The sequence below is a fragment of the Echinops telfairi genome, unplaced genomic scaffold (assembly GCF_000313985.2).
Source record: "Echinops telfairi isolate 266 unplaced genomic scaffold, ASM31398v2 ScPeMD7_3;HRSCAF=10, whole genome shotgun sequence".
NCBI classification, from domain to species: Eukaryota; Metazoa; Chordata; class Mammalia; order Afrosoricida; family Tenrecidae; genus Echinops; species Echinops telfairi.
In genome coordinates, this window is record NW_022103899.1 from 26,734,209 (window position 1) to 26,749,188 (window position 14,980).

The 14,980-nt window shown below is 44.0% G+C and overlaps 1 protein-coding gene across 1 annotated transcript in view; it reads left to right on the forward strand.

Moving 5' to 3' along the window:
• Positions 1-14,980, forward strand: part of LOC101661389 (aldehyde oxidase 2-like) — a 105,266-nt gene that overhangs the window by 86,403 nt on the left and 3,883 nt on the right. Inside the window, 5 exon segments of the mRNA XM_045296335.1 lie at positions 648-700; positions 1,911-2,025; positions 9,242-9,307; positions 9,433-9,621; positions 10,616-10,783. Coding sequence (XP_045152270.1) covers positions 648-700; positions 1,911-2,025; positions 9,242-9,307; positions 9,433-9,621; positions 10,616-10,783 — 591 coding nt within the window.

Below are 14,980 nucleotides of genomic sequence, written 5' to 3' on the forward strand. Positions count from 1 at the left end.
TCGATCACAAGGATCAACATATAACCCCCTCCCAGGGGACCAAACAACAGAAAAGTGGGTGAAAGGTGACAGAGGATGATGTAAGATATGAAAATAATAATCTATAACTTATCAAGGGTTCATGAGGGAGGAAGGGAGGGAGGGCAGGGAATGGAGGGGGGAAATGAGGAACTGATATCAAGGGCTCAAGTAGAAAGAAAATGCTTTGAAAACAATGAGGGCAGCATATGTACAAATATGCTTGACACAATGGATGAATGTATGGATTGTGATAAGAGATGTAAGAGCCCCCAATAAAAGTATTTGATTAAAAAAATTTTGCAGTCTTAGAAATCCTAAGGAGTAATTAATTCTACTCTGTCCTATAGGGTAACTATGAGTCAGATTGATTCAAAGACAGTAGAGAGGTTTTTTTTCCCGTTAACATAGGTACACAACAAAATTCTATTTTGTTTGCTCAATCTAGATTTTTTAATTCAATCGTAAAAAAGAATATTCAGGAGAAATATATGGTAATTGTTTCTATTACTAGTGACAGAGTACCAGAAATAATGACTGGATATCAATTTTGATATATGAAATATTTTCACTTTGATTCATTAGATGATAGATTTATTTTATTTTTACTAAATATGCCTATTCTACAGATAGGAGCTGCATTTGAGAAAAGAATCAGTCTTTCAGCTACTGGATACTTCAGGTAAAAATTACAATAATATCTTGGACTTAGCTGAAACCCCAATTCCCTTGAATTCTTTTATTTGTAAAAATCATAACTTTTTATTATGTTGATCATTGAGTCCCTTGTAAGGCTAAAATTCTATGATTTCACATAGGCCTTGAGGCTATTTGCAAAGAAACATTAAATAATAGTATAACTCTTATTAGGCTAAAAACAAGCAATTTCTTTTATTTGCAACAATGAATTGTTTTCTTGGCTATTTATTGTAAGTAGTAAGAAGATACTAATGGAACCCAGATGGCAAAATGGCTACATTCTCACCACTAACTGGAAGGCCAACAAAACTCATTAAGCAATCTGTGTGGCGGTCTGAGGGCTGGGAGAGCGGGCCCTGGTGACCTGCTTCTGTACAGATTACAGCACAGGAAACCTAGGGGGCAAGTCATCTTTACAAATCTCCCTCCCTGCGTCTCACAGTCTTTCTATTTTGAAGCTCCTTGCTGGGCAGGATATGGGTCAGAGGATAATCAATCATTAATCACTATTTACTCCTTATCTGTCGATGGAAAGCCCTCAGCAGATGCATATTAATTGGCCAAAGCCTGAACTCAGGAAATATCTGATATTAGTTTTACATTCTAATGAAACAAATCACCAAATGAAACCAACCAACAAACAAAACGCACAGCAGTAAGGGGTGACGAGGCTTGTGCTTTGCCCATGTTGAGTTCTATATTCCTAAATCCAGTTACCCAAGAGGAAAACAACCCCAACCCTAGCTGGGTGCATCTTCCTTTATAAATTAGTGCCTTGGATGGCCAGCTTACCCATCAGGCTCGTGTGCGTTAGCCTAGCACAAGCTAGGGGTGCCCCCTGGGAACAATGATAGGTGGATACCACTTGAGGCGCTCAACGTGCATGGCTTAAGCATAAACCCTAACCCGCCAGGATCCAGACACACTGTGTGGTCTTGGCCAAAACAGTCTGGTGGCTTCACTCTCCTTTTTAACACAAGGAATAGCCTCTTCCTAATGGAGGCCAAAGATGGTGCTGCTGTAATTAATAAGGTTATAAATAGAGTTTGCAGTTGAACACAGGTTAAAACCCCCCAAAAAAGGTTGAAAAGAACATTCATCAAATTAAAGGCTATTGTAAAATTTTGATTATTTTTTAAATGAATCAACATTGTTTGCATCCCCTAAGGCAACGGGCTTTATGTTTTCCACAGGGGCTACAAGGCTTTTATGGACTGGGAGAAGGGAGAGGGAGACCCGTTTCCTTACTACGTCTATGGAGCTGCCTGTTCGGAGGTTGAAATTGACTGCCTGACCGGAGCTCACAGGGTAAGTCAAATGCAGCTTTCTTACAAGTTAAAAGAACCACCACCCAAAAATTGTGTCCTACATGAAGCAACCCTTGTTATGTAATATTTGTATAGCAAGAAAAGGAATATTTTGTTTTAAGGAGAATGTGCCAGGACCCAACCTTATCCTACGTTTCCACGTAAAAGGAAAATGTAATGGTCAAGAAAGCCTAGAGCATATCAACTATCCAACCACTGCAAAGGAATTCTTTATTCCACTTCAGACAAAATGGCTTTCCAATGTTTGCTTGTTTTTTGAAGAAGATGCTCCAATCCTAAAGGAAGCATGAACTGTCTAATCTGAAGGAATAAACCGATAAAATAGTCCTGAGTAAACGTTTTAAACACATAACAATGTGCTGATGCTTCTTCAAAAGACAATAATCCCAAGGGAAAACTGACCTCTAAAGAAAGTGTTTTTTTTTAAATAAATCATTTGTACGTATATTGCCATCATTATTTCCAAAACATTGTCTTTCTACTTGAGCCCTTGGTATCGAGCTCATCTTTTCCCCTCCCTCCCCAACCTTCACACCCTCGTGAACCCTTGATAATTTATAAATTATTTTTATCTTCATATTTTACATCTGCTGTCTCCCTTCACCCATGTTTCTATTGTTTGTCCCCCTGGGGTGGGGACTTATATGTCAATCATTGTATTAGGTTCCCTCTTTCCGCCCCTTTCTCCTCACACCTTTCCCCTACCCTCATGGTATCACTACTTTCATTATTGGTCCTGAGGGATTTATCTGTCCTGAATTCTGTGTGTTGAGAACTCTTATCTGTACCAGTGTATATGCTCCAGTCTAGCCAGATTTGTAAGATAGAACTGGGGTTATGATAGTGGGGGGCAGGGGATAGCATTAAAGAACTAGAGAAATGTTGTGTGTTTCATTGATACTATACTGTACTCTGATTGGCTCGTCCCTTCCTTGTGTCCCTTCTGTGAAGGGATGTCCAATTGTCTACAGATGGATTTGGGGTCTTCATTCTGACCCCCCACTATCATGAAATGACCCCCCTCATTCTCATTGAAATGGTTGTTTGTTTTGAGTCTTCTGATGCTTGATACCTGATCCCATTGACATCTCATGATCACACAGATTGGTGTGCTTCTTCCATGTGGACTTTATTGATTCCCTGCTAGATGCCCACTTATTTAACATCAAGCCTTTAAGACCCCAGACGCTATATCTTGAAATAGCCAGACACCATCAGCTTTCTTCACCACATTAGCTTACACACCCACTTTGTTTTCAGCAATCTTGTCAGGAAAGGTGAGCTTTCACAGAATGCCAGATTATTAGAATACAGTGTTCTTGTGTTGAGGGAGGACTTGAGTTAGAGGCCCAATGTCCTTCTGCTACCTTAATACTTGTCAGGGTACCCGCCCCTAACACATCATCACAGGCCTGGTAGGCGCAACTGTACAGCAATAATAAGTAAAGATTATAGTAAAGTCACAGAGAGCATGAGAGATAGAAGAGAGATTGAAATAATGGAGTCAGACGCATTACATAGCAGCATGCTCACCTCAATCTCACTTCGTGGTCCACATGGAGAGAGAGAGAGAGAGATTTATTGCTAACCAAGGCTTTTATATTCTCTGGGGACGTGCAAGCCCCCTAATTACAGGTGAAGACATACATCACAGGAAAGGGTTGTGCTATAGGTAATATAGTAATGGGGGAGGGTGATCTAGGGGTATACATGATGGGCAGGTGACAAGGTGGGCAGATCCTTGATTCAGGATGGCAGCCTAACTTTGGATGTCACTGAGCGGGTTTGACCTGTTCTCTGACTCACTATAGAAACCATTATCAGTGGTGGAAACCCCACCTAAAGGAACCAAACCAATGACTGCAAGCCTTTAGGGAGAAGTAGCCCATTGTCCTTAGCAGCAGGGAGTGGGCCCTACCTGTGGTGGGACCAGACAGTAGTCTGGCAGCTGACTGCCTTTGGGGAGGTAACTTGACAATCATTTACCATTAGCTGCAAGCAGTGTCCTAAATCTAACATATATTTGGGGGAGACAACTTGGGAGAAATTTTTCTGTTTCCCACAAATACTTAACCTATAAATATAGGTACATAGACCTATATCCCTATCATTATGCATTTACATATGCACATGCCTATGTTTATACCTCTATAAATGTCTTTTGCCTCCTACTTCTTTCCTCTATTTCCTTTTACTTTCCTCCTGTCCCACTATCATGTTTGATCTTCACTAGGCTCTCTGTACTTCCTCTCGGCTACACTGCACTTGATCAAACCCCACCAAGCATTCTATACCCTTCTGGCCATAGATTTTAGATCTTTTGTTGTTCCCTTGTGCCTGGGTTTGTTGGCTCTTCCCTCCCTTTCCCCCACCTCCTCCTCTCCCCTGTTTCTCTGGAACCATCGGTCTCATTGTTATCTCCCCAGAATTGTTTACCCTGCCTATCTTATATAGATGATATTTTAAAAAAGAAGAAAAACATAGCCTATGAATAGTTCCTGGTCTGTCTGCTGACCCTTATGAATGTTTTTTTTTTAATCATTTTATTAGGGGCTCATATGACTCTTATCACAATCCATACATATATCAATTGTGTAAAGCACATTTGTACATTCATTGCCCTCATCATTCTCAAAACATTTTCTCTCCACTTAAGCCCCCAGCATTAGGTCCTCATTTTCCCCTCCCTCCCCGCACCCCCCTCCCTTATAGCCCTTGATAATTTATAAATTATTATTTTGTCATATCTTGCCCTTTCCCATGTCTCCCTTCACCCACTTTTCTGTTGTCCATCCCCCAGGGAGGTCACATATAGATCCTTGTAATCGGTTCCCTCTTTCTAACCCACTCTCCCTCTACCCTCCCAGTATCGCCACTCACACCACTGGTCTTGAAGGGATCATCAGCCCTGGATTCCCTATGTTTCCAGTTCCTATCTGTACCAGTGTACATCCTCTGGTCTAGCCAGACTTGCAAGGTAGAATTCAGATCATGATGGTGGGGGGGAAGAGGGGGAGAGGGAGGAAACTAGAGGAAAGTTGTATTTTTCATCGTTGCTACATCACACCCTGTCTGGCTCACTCCTCCCTGAGACCCCTCTGCAAGGGGATCTCCAGTGGCCTACTAATGGGCTTTGGGTCTCCACTCCGCACTCCCCCCCTCATTCACTATGGTTAAGATTTTTTGTTCTAATGATGCCTTATACCTGATCCTTTCGACACCTCGTGATCGCACAAGCTGGTGTGCTTCTTCCATGTAAGCTTTGTTGCTTCTGAGCAGATGGCCACTTGTTTACCTTCAAGCTTTTAAGACCCCAGATGCTATACCTTTTGATAGCCAGGCACCATCAGCTTTCTTCGCCACATTTTGATAGGGTCTGATGAGGTGCCAAGCCCTGCCCCCAAGTCCGAAGTCTATTTTCAGGATTCCTCGGGGACTATGTTGCTTTGCTCCTCTTGCTGCTCTTTTGCACTCCTTTCCTGTTACGCCCTGGTGTGGGGGTTTCAGACCCAGCACAATTCCTGCACAGTGTCCCTGGTGCTGCCCCCCAGTGCTGTGGGTCAGTAAGGGAACATCGTGTCTCGTGAGGAGGCCCAACCTAAGGTCTTCTCTGTGCATTGACTGCTCTGAGCAGGAATGTCGTCCTCAAAGCCAAGATGCTGTTCTTGTTCTCTCGCTCTGGCTCTCGCTCTCTCTTACTGTGTGGTCTGGGCAGACCCATCACTCTCCCTGGGCTGTATCTTCAGTGTTATCCTCTATAGTGCAATCTTCTGGGGAGGGGGTCCATGTAGCTGAGATTGGGGCTGGCCTCGTATACTCTCTATTAGTTCGCTGCTTCATGCTGCTATGTTGCCCTCAGGCTGGGTGCACCAGGTTGAGGTCTGGTCCCTCTCTCCCTTTCCTGAATCTGCTAATCAGTCTCCTAATCGATGGATTTACTGACCACCACAGAACTCTCGATGCAAGCTGCTTACCTGGGCACCATCTTGCCAGAAGTCTCTAGTAGAAATAGAGTTCTTAAGTGAAAATAATGTTCATGTTTCTATTTTAATTCAACATCCAAGAAACCACCTTTTGAAAATAGAGGGTCATGCTTAACTAAAAGTGAACAACCTGCACCTTTGTGGATAGAGCCAAAGCCTCAAAGCCAAAGCTATAGTCCAGGAACGATCCCAGAGAAGATGCTGATTAGAGAAACCTTACAGTATAACACAACCCAAAGGATAGTCCACTGTGAGTCAGCACACGGGGGAGACCAGTAACACACATGAACTCCACACACAAATGCTTCCAGCATCATCTTGAGCTACCTCACCCTAAATCAGAAAGTCAATTCATACAGAGCAAAATGACCCTGGAAAATCCTGACATGTAAACTTTATCAACATGTCTGATTGCCCCATTTCTGGTTAACTTGTCCACACTTTAAAAAGTATATAACTCAGGAGCTCTGGTGGCATAGTGGGTTACACATTGGGCTGCTACTCACACCCACAAAAAATGTTATACAGATCCAATTCTGAAATAAAGTAAAGAAGGGATGCTCTGGAAAGCAGTTACCCGCAGACTCAACTCCAGCTCCACTCTGGGCCATGTCAGTATCATGTCTTCACTTGCCTTCCAGTTCTGTTTTTAGAAGTAAACGCATGGGATGGGGGATTTCAGCTTGATGGTAAGGCTACATTTAAACTGACTGCTAGTGTGTTTCGGAGTGCAACACACACAGAAAATATGCATGCAGGATGGTAAACAAGGAGGCCAGGAGGAGGACGCCAGGCTGGGGGTGGGGGTGACTCAGCTGTCAGCGTCTCCACACACCTCAAGTCCATTCCGGCACCCCCACCAGGTAGCAAGTTCTACAAAGATCAACTGTTTTCTGGCTCACTGCCCAGAAGGTAACGGTGTCAACTGTAACAAATGAAAATACAAGACACCCAGTTAAATTTTAATTTCAGATAAACAATGAATAGTTTCCTAGTATAAATATGCCCCGTGTGTATCTATCTAGAACATACTCGTTTTAGCTGGCAATTCGGGGCTCCATCTCATTCACTGAAGAAATCAGCCCCACGGGCGCATTCAGATCTTTGGTCCTGAGAAAGTTAAGATTGGGTCCTTCTGATGCCTTTCTTATTACGGGTCCAGTGCTTCCAATATCACCTCGTTCCCTAATGATAGTTTATTTTCTGGAGAAGTAAAACTTTTTTTAATTAAAGAAAAATCAAAGAAATTCATTGGCAGGCTTTATTGTCAGACTCTCTTGGTAGTAAAAAGTGCTTTGCTTTCCTTGCTTTTGTCTTCTTTTTATTTTAATTTTTATTGCTTTGGCCATTCATGGTTGGTGAGCTATAACAACCTATAATTCAGTATAAGAGCACAGCCATCTCTTCCCATTATCCACCGCCCATCATACCACGCAGTCCAGGTTTCACGATGGAAGCCCCACGCTAAGGCATGAAGGACAAGAGGCCAGGCTGGAGTCAGAAGAAAGGCAGCGAATCATGCAATGCACAGGCTGGATGACAAGTAGGAGCCCGGGCACTGGGAACAAAGCACCATCAGAACTGGTCCTGGCAGTGAGGGCACAGCAAATGCTATCAGAGTGTGGGCAGCAGGGGAGCCCCAAGGACAGGCCACCAGCACTCAGAAGCTTTCTGTGGTTCTCGAGCCAGCTAACTGGCATGCCTGGGATAGATTTCTTGAGGTTTTTCAGAGAAGGACGCCGCTTTCCAAAGCCCAAAGTAGTCTCAACTCTTGCCCTTAATATCTTCGGGGATTTTCCAAATCTCTAAAATCAGACATACATTATGAGATTTCCTCGATAAAATGGCAGTAGTACCACTTAGTACCACTCAGACTACCATGAGGATTAGATGAGCTCATGAGTTATACTCAAACAACAAATCCAAAATGAGAATCAGATGCTGGCGCAGTGATTTACTAAATGACTCACTCCCACACGCCAGCATGTCAAGAACTTTGGAGTCACTTTAAAAAGTCAAAATCCCCTCAATGCAAGAATACTCTGTTCTATTAAACTGGCATTCTATGATGCTCACCTTCCCGACATAATCGGTGAAGACAAAGCAGGTGAATGCCGATGGTGCCTGGCTAGCAAAAGATATAGCATCTGCAGTCTTAAAGGCTTGAAGGTAAACAAGCGGACATCTAGCTCAGAAGCAACAAAGCCCACATGGAAGAAGCACGCCAGCCTGTGCGATCACAAGGTGTCTAAGGGATCAGGCAGGTATCAGGCATCATCAGAAGAAAAAATCATATCATTGTGAATGAGGGGGGGGCGGGTGCAAAGCCCATTTGTAGGCCACTGGACATCCCCTTACAGAAGTGTCTCCGGGAGGAGACGAACCAGTCAGGGTGCGATATAGCAAGGATGAAACATACAACTTTCCTCTAGTTCCTAAATGCTTCCTCCCCACCCACCCTCCTCTATCAGGATCCCAATTCTACCTTACAAATCTGGCTAGACCAGACGATGTACACTGGTACAGATAGAAACTGGAAACACAGGGAATCCAGGGTGGATGATCCCTTCAGGACCAGTGGTGAGAGTGGCGATACTGGGAGGGTGGGTTGGAAAGGGGGAACCGATTACAAGGATCTACAAATTACCTCCTCCCTGGGGGACGGACAACAGAAAAGTGGGTGAAGGGAGACATTGGACAGTGCAAGATATGACAAAATAATAATTTATAAATTATTAAGGGTTCATGAGGGAGGGGGAGCAGGGAGGGAGGGGGGAAAATGAGGCGCTGATGCCAGGGGCTTAAGTGGAGAGCAAATGTTTTGAGAATGATGAGGGTAATGAATTTACAAATGTGCTTTACACAATTGATGTATGTAAGGATTGTGCTAAGAGTTGTATGAACCCCTAATGAAATGATTTTAAAAGAAAAGAAAAAACCAAAAAAATGTTAAAAATAATCAATAAATAAAATGATTTTTTTAAATAAAATAAATAAAAATAAAAAGTAAGAAATAAGAAAATAAAAGTCAAAATCATGAATGCAAAGGCCTTCTGGGGGTATCAGTGCTAGGGCTACACAGAAGTTCTACCAGTTCAACCTAACTGGAACGTTGATGGAGGGTTGATGTCGTGTTCACTGACCAACAGGAGTTCTTGAATGACTAGAGACTATTTGATGTTTGAATGGTGACAGTGTTTTTATTTTTGACAGAAAATCAGAACAGATATCATCATGGATGCAGGCTGTAGCCTAAATCCAGCCATTGACATTGGACAGGTAAGTGCTGGCCAACTGAGGAGACTCACACCTGAGGCGAAGGGGGTCGGGGTTGGGGTGGTGGTGGTAAGGAAACACATTTTAAAAAGTATAAGGTCACAAAACTTGAAAATTTCCCCCTTTAGATTGAAGGTGCATTTATTCAAGGAATGGGCCTTTATACTACAGAAGAACTGAACTATTCCCCTGAAGGCATCCTGCACTCTCGGGGCCCAGATGAGTATAAAATTCCAACCGTCACGGACATCCCCGAGGAATTCAATGTTTCCCTTTTGCCATCGTCGCATACCCCGCTAACCATCTATTCATCCAAGGTGAGTGCCTACAGTAGATGCTGGGCAATGGCTCAAATGACTTGGTGGAAGTCAGCCAATAAATACAGGTTACCTGTTACCACAAGCTAATCACTATAAACCACACTCGCTGCCATCAGTCTGTTCTGATTCAGATGGCCCTATAGGACAATGTCGAAAGACCTGTACCCGTGGGTTTCCGACTGTAAATCTTTACGGAAGCAGAACGTCTCATCTTCCTCTCTAGGAGCTGCTGCTGCTGGGTTTGAACTGGTGACCAATGTGTAACCCACTATACTCCTCAAATCATTATAAACTGTCAGAATGTGGTGATGAGTCACCTAGGTAATACTGACAGAGACAATAAATGGTCCACCCATGTCCAATGGCATAGACCCCAAAGATTGTTTTAGTAACCACTTCACTGAATACTCTTACATTCAACAAGAAGCTTTGGCTCTCGAGAGGATAACATTTTCACTTAAGAACCTTAAGATTAAACTACTAAATGAAATGAAAGGCGGTGTCACTGGAAATCCTGAAAAACAGTGGCACTTTTCTCTCTGCTCATGAAGTTGACTTAGAACCTTCTAGCTGAATGTAGAACTTTTCTTAATAAAGCATCCTCCCCTCACAGAACAAAATTAAGCCAGACAGAATTAATGATCGAGGAGCTTCAGGAGTACTCCAGCTTCAGTCAGTCAGTGAGTCAATCAGCAAACACTTGTTGAGTTGCTCGTATGTGTCAGACCCTGTGTGGATAACTCCTGTACGGAATGCCCCGGTGAACAAGACCAGACCCCTTCCCCTCTAGGAGCTAGTGATCTAGTGGTGTAGAAGGTTCTAAGACAAATGTGCCGGAGGGAAAGGGAAGTCAACGGCAGTGGGGACAAGAAGGAAGAAAATGTCCCAACGTTGATCTTGGTGATGAAAGAACTAGTGAATTACATGATATGCATTATATCCCCCTTAAACTATTCCAGTAACTCAGTAGAACAAATGTGCTGTCCTGCAGGGCCTTGGGGAGTCGGGAATGTTCCTGGGGTCATCGGTGTTCTTTGCCATCGCTGATGCTGTGGCCGCAGCCCGCAGAGAACGAGACATCGCCCAGGACTTCACAGTGAGGAGCCCCGCCACCCCAGAGTGGGTGCGAATGGCCTGCGCCGATCGATTCACGGAGATGGTATGGTGACGCCTCTCTTCCTGCAGGGTGGCGTTTCTAGTCCCTGCTTCTTTTTACTATCGAGTCTATAGCTAGCTAGTTATATTGCAAGATGATAACATAAGCCACTCAAAGGTAGTAATTTTAACTTTTTAAAAAAGCATTTGCTCAACGTGCTATTTAACTTGGCCATTGCGGCAACCCCCAAGTGGAGTTCATCTGTCATGTTTCAAAAGCTACTGGCTACATGTGACACAGGAACTCTGCTGCTGCTGGCACAGTGGTTAAGCACACGGATGTCAGCAATTCAAACCCACCAGCCACTCTGTGTGTGTGTGGGGGGGGGGGACGACACAATCTGCTTCCACACAGTTAGTCTTGGAAACACTAGGGGAAAAGTCACAATCCGTTTCTACACAGATTTAGTCTTGGAAACACCTTGGGGCAGCTCTGCTCTATACCACAAGGCAGGGTATGAGTCACTATGCATCGGCATCAACTCCATGGCCACGGTCAATGTGAAATGACAGGCTTCTCCAAATTGGTATCAGGATCCCTTTCTCTTCCCCGGGGGTCTCTATGGAAAATCCCTGGCAAGCACTTAAATCGCTCACCTGCCCAAGCATCTGCCACCCGTCGTTTAGAGAGTTTAACCTTGAGCTCAAAAATACAAATAAAGTCCCTAAGTCTTTGACTTAACACATGATGTCACTGCCTGAAAATTACAATTGTACCACCATTACTTTCATAGATGAAAATTAGACTACAATGTGCTCAAAGTCATTTTTTTTTCTTTCTTTCTCTATCTTGCTTCACTCAGCAGAGTAGAATCACACAGTCTGTCTTGAGCCACAGAGGCTCTCAAATATGAAAGTATACGTTTTAGTGTGCTAGGTGATCCCTCGCAGCTGGTGATGGAAACTGATGGTTCATAGAAAGTGTTCAGTGGTGTCCTCCTGCCCTGGGCACCACAGGCACACACCGTACTTGCCCAATCTTAGCTATACCTCTAATCCTACCCAACCTGCCCTGCCTTTCAAGAGAAACAAGCACATACTTCTACAGAGAACAAACAGATGTGTGTCATGTAGCTGTACTCGATCCTATCACTCTCCATATTTCCCATCCCAATCTAGACTACACACCGTCTGCCCGCTATTTAGAGGTCCGGTGTTCCCCTTACCAGCTGCTGCTTCTCCATTCCATTCCAGTTCTTGAGAATGCCTCCTGGCAGCCTAGGGCAGAGGAGACGATGCCATCTGCTCAGAGGCACCCGCACGTGGCCGTTCCCACCTGCTAAGCCACCTTTGTGAAGTAATCGCGTTCACCTCCTATCTCTTGATTTCCTGAAAGAATCCATATCTAAATCATAATGGTTGCTAATATTGATTGAGCTATCCTAAACACGTAGCCACATCATCTCATTAGTCACTGCCCAAATCCTATCTGGTAATTACTGTTCTTTTCCTCATTTGACTCTTGAGGAAAGTAAGGTATACTAACTTGTCTGAGTCGCACCGCTGGCAAGTAGGAGACCAGGATGTGAACTCACCACCATCGGGCTCCGCTGTGGTACATTGTCTGAGTGAAAAGAAAGCATTGGCTGACTGCTTCCACCAAGGAATGTGTGCTTTAGTGTCTGTCTTTAAAGAAGCCCAACTACTTAGCGGAACTTAGAATATCCAGCCATAGAGTGAAAGAAAAAGGTGGCCAAGTAGAACTCAAAGCTGTCACTGCTGAGCACGTGTGCAAACAGGTATTGATTTGGGGGTGATAAATTTCAGTGAGTAGACAAAAAGGAAATTCTCCAGCCTTGCTAGCACGGTCAAATAAAGACAAAAATTCAAACCCACCCCCCACTGCCTGGGAGAAGGATGAAGCTAGGGGCTCCCATAAAGATTTACAGCCCCCAAAACTCTGCATAGGGTCGCTATAGGTTCAAGTCAATTCGGTGGCAGTGGGTTGGGTTCGCTCTCTTTTTTAGGCCAATTCACGAAGACAGACACCAGAAACCATGCTGGTCAGGTGTGCTGTCATTTCAGGTGGTGCTGGGTGCACTCCGAAGCGGTGAAGGAAGAGTAGGGGCTAGACGGGATGGAGCGATTGCGGTTTCAGGTGGTCATTTAGAGGCGTTTTCTCTGGATGCTCGCCATTGAGTTGAGGCCTGAAGGAAGTGAGGGAGGCTGTGAAGCCGATACGTGTTCCAGGCAGAGACTGAACTCAGTTGGTGCAAAGGCTTCACGTCAAAGAATTCCAAGTACATTCCAAAGGTGCCCCTCTGGCAGGGCACACATACAACAGAAAGGCCACAGTCGCTGTGTTACCAGGCAACCGAAGTCCGTGGCCAGCCCACGTAGCTTCCCATCAGCAGGAGGAAACCTGGACCACCCTTCCATTCACCAGCTTTCCTGGCCACTCGCCCTGGGGCCTCCCGCTTCTGCTTGTCCAGATCTTTGAAAATGATGGGTCCTGGATCCCTTTAGGCGCCATTCCTGGAGGCCTTGCGGGCTAACCACACACCAGACAATCTCTTTAAAATAACCTGAAGCGAATTAATCTGAGAGTCTATCAAAGTGTACACTTTCAAATGCATTCCATCAGATGACAGCGTGCTTTTTAAATTGCGTTGTATAACCATTCAGACTAGTGTACAATTCTGCACTGGACCAAAGAGAGAGAGAGAGAGGGAGAGAAACTTAGATCTACACCAGATACTCTTTATAGGCATCCTGGTGGCACAACCGTTAAACACTGAGCTGCTAAAGATTGGCAGTTTGAGCCCAGCCAGGGTTTCACAGGATAATGACCTAAGACTACAGCCTAGACAACCCGATGGGACAGTTGTACTTTGTCACATGGGGTCGCTGTGAGTCAAAATCCACCCACACAACAGCAACGGCACCCAAAAGCACCAGCACGCTTTCTACTTGGCCCTCAAAACACAATGTGTTAATGACGAGAAACATGGTCAGAGGCACAGAAGGTCTGCTTACTAGAATACGCGAGTTAGAAAGTCCAGATGTCCTCCTTTCACAATCCCTTTATTACCATGAGCTAAGCAACAGCTGGCCTATGTCCATCTATCTCTTCAACGGAAATGGTGGAAAACACTCAGTAATTTTCCTGTGGAATTAAATAAAATGAGGCATGCAAAAATACCATCGAAATACAAGTCATTCTGTAAATATTAGTTAAGGTCTCCACCAAATGCCCATAATTGTTAATGACCTTCTTCTAACTCAGCCTCTCCCAAAGGGCTTTAAAAAACATTTCCACATTCAACTGGGTCGACCTGTAGCATCCAGAACAAACAACTCTTATGACTCAAAGGATCAAACCCATTGGTAAATGAACTTCAACAACCAAAAAAATCCACCATTGGCAAGAAGCCTAGGGCATTTTTGTCGTAACGTTCTAATATTTGCATGAACATTTACTATCTCAAACATTTGGGGCCCCCCTTTTGTTTGGCCTTGGTGGACTTGATCTCTGAGCTGTTGACTAGTGTGTTCTTATAAACGGGCCCATTCCCAGGCGGTTAATTCCTGATGAGAGCAGAACTCCGGGTGATGGTTTCTGCAGGAGCCCCAAAGATAGCCTGACTCAGACAGACATGGCAAAAACATCCTTTCTCTGATTCTTTGTCGTGTTTTTGTTGTTGTTTTAAATCATTTTATGACATTCTGTACATCAATTGTATCAAGCATAACTGTACATATGTTGCCATCTTCATTTTCTAAACATTTATTCTCTATTTGAGTCCTTGGTATCAGTTCCTCTTTTTTCCCCCTTCACCCCCCCTCCCACCCTCATGACCCCTTGATAACTTATAACTATTATTGTTTTCATATCTTACACCAACTGCTGTCTCCCTTCACCCACGTTTCTGCTGATCAACCCCCTAGGGGCAGGATTATATGTCAGTCATTAGGATCAGTTCACCCTTTCTCCCCTCCTCCCCACTACCTTCTCCCTATCTCTGAAATTCTTTTTTTTTTAAATCTGCAATTCTTTTATGTCAATGGGACAAACAAAAAAAGGTATTTCTCAGAATACTTAGTGTGTACCAAATCAAAAACCAAACTCACTGCCATAGAATCAATCCCGGCTCATAGCGACCCTATAGGAAAGGGTAGAACTGCCTCTTGGGGTTTCTGAGAAAGGAACTCTTTTTTTTTTTCTCAATCGTTTCATTAGGGGCTCATACAACTCTTATCA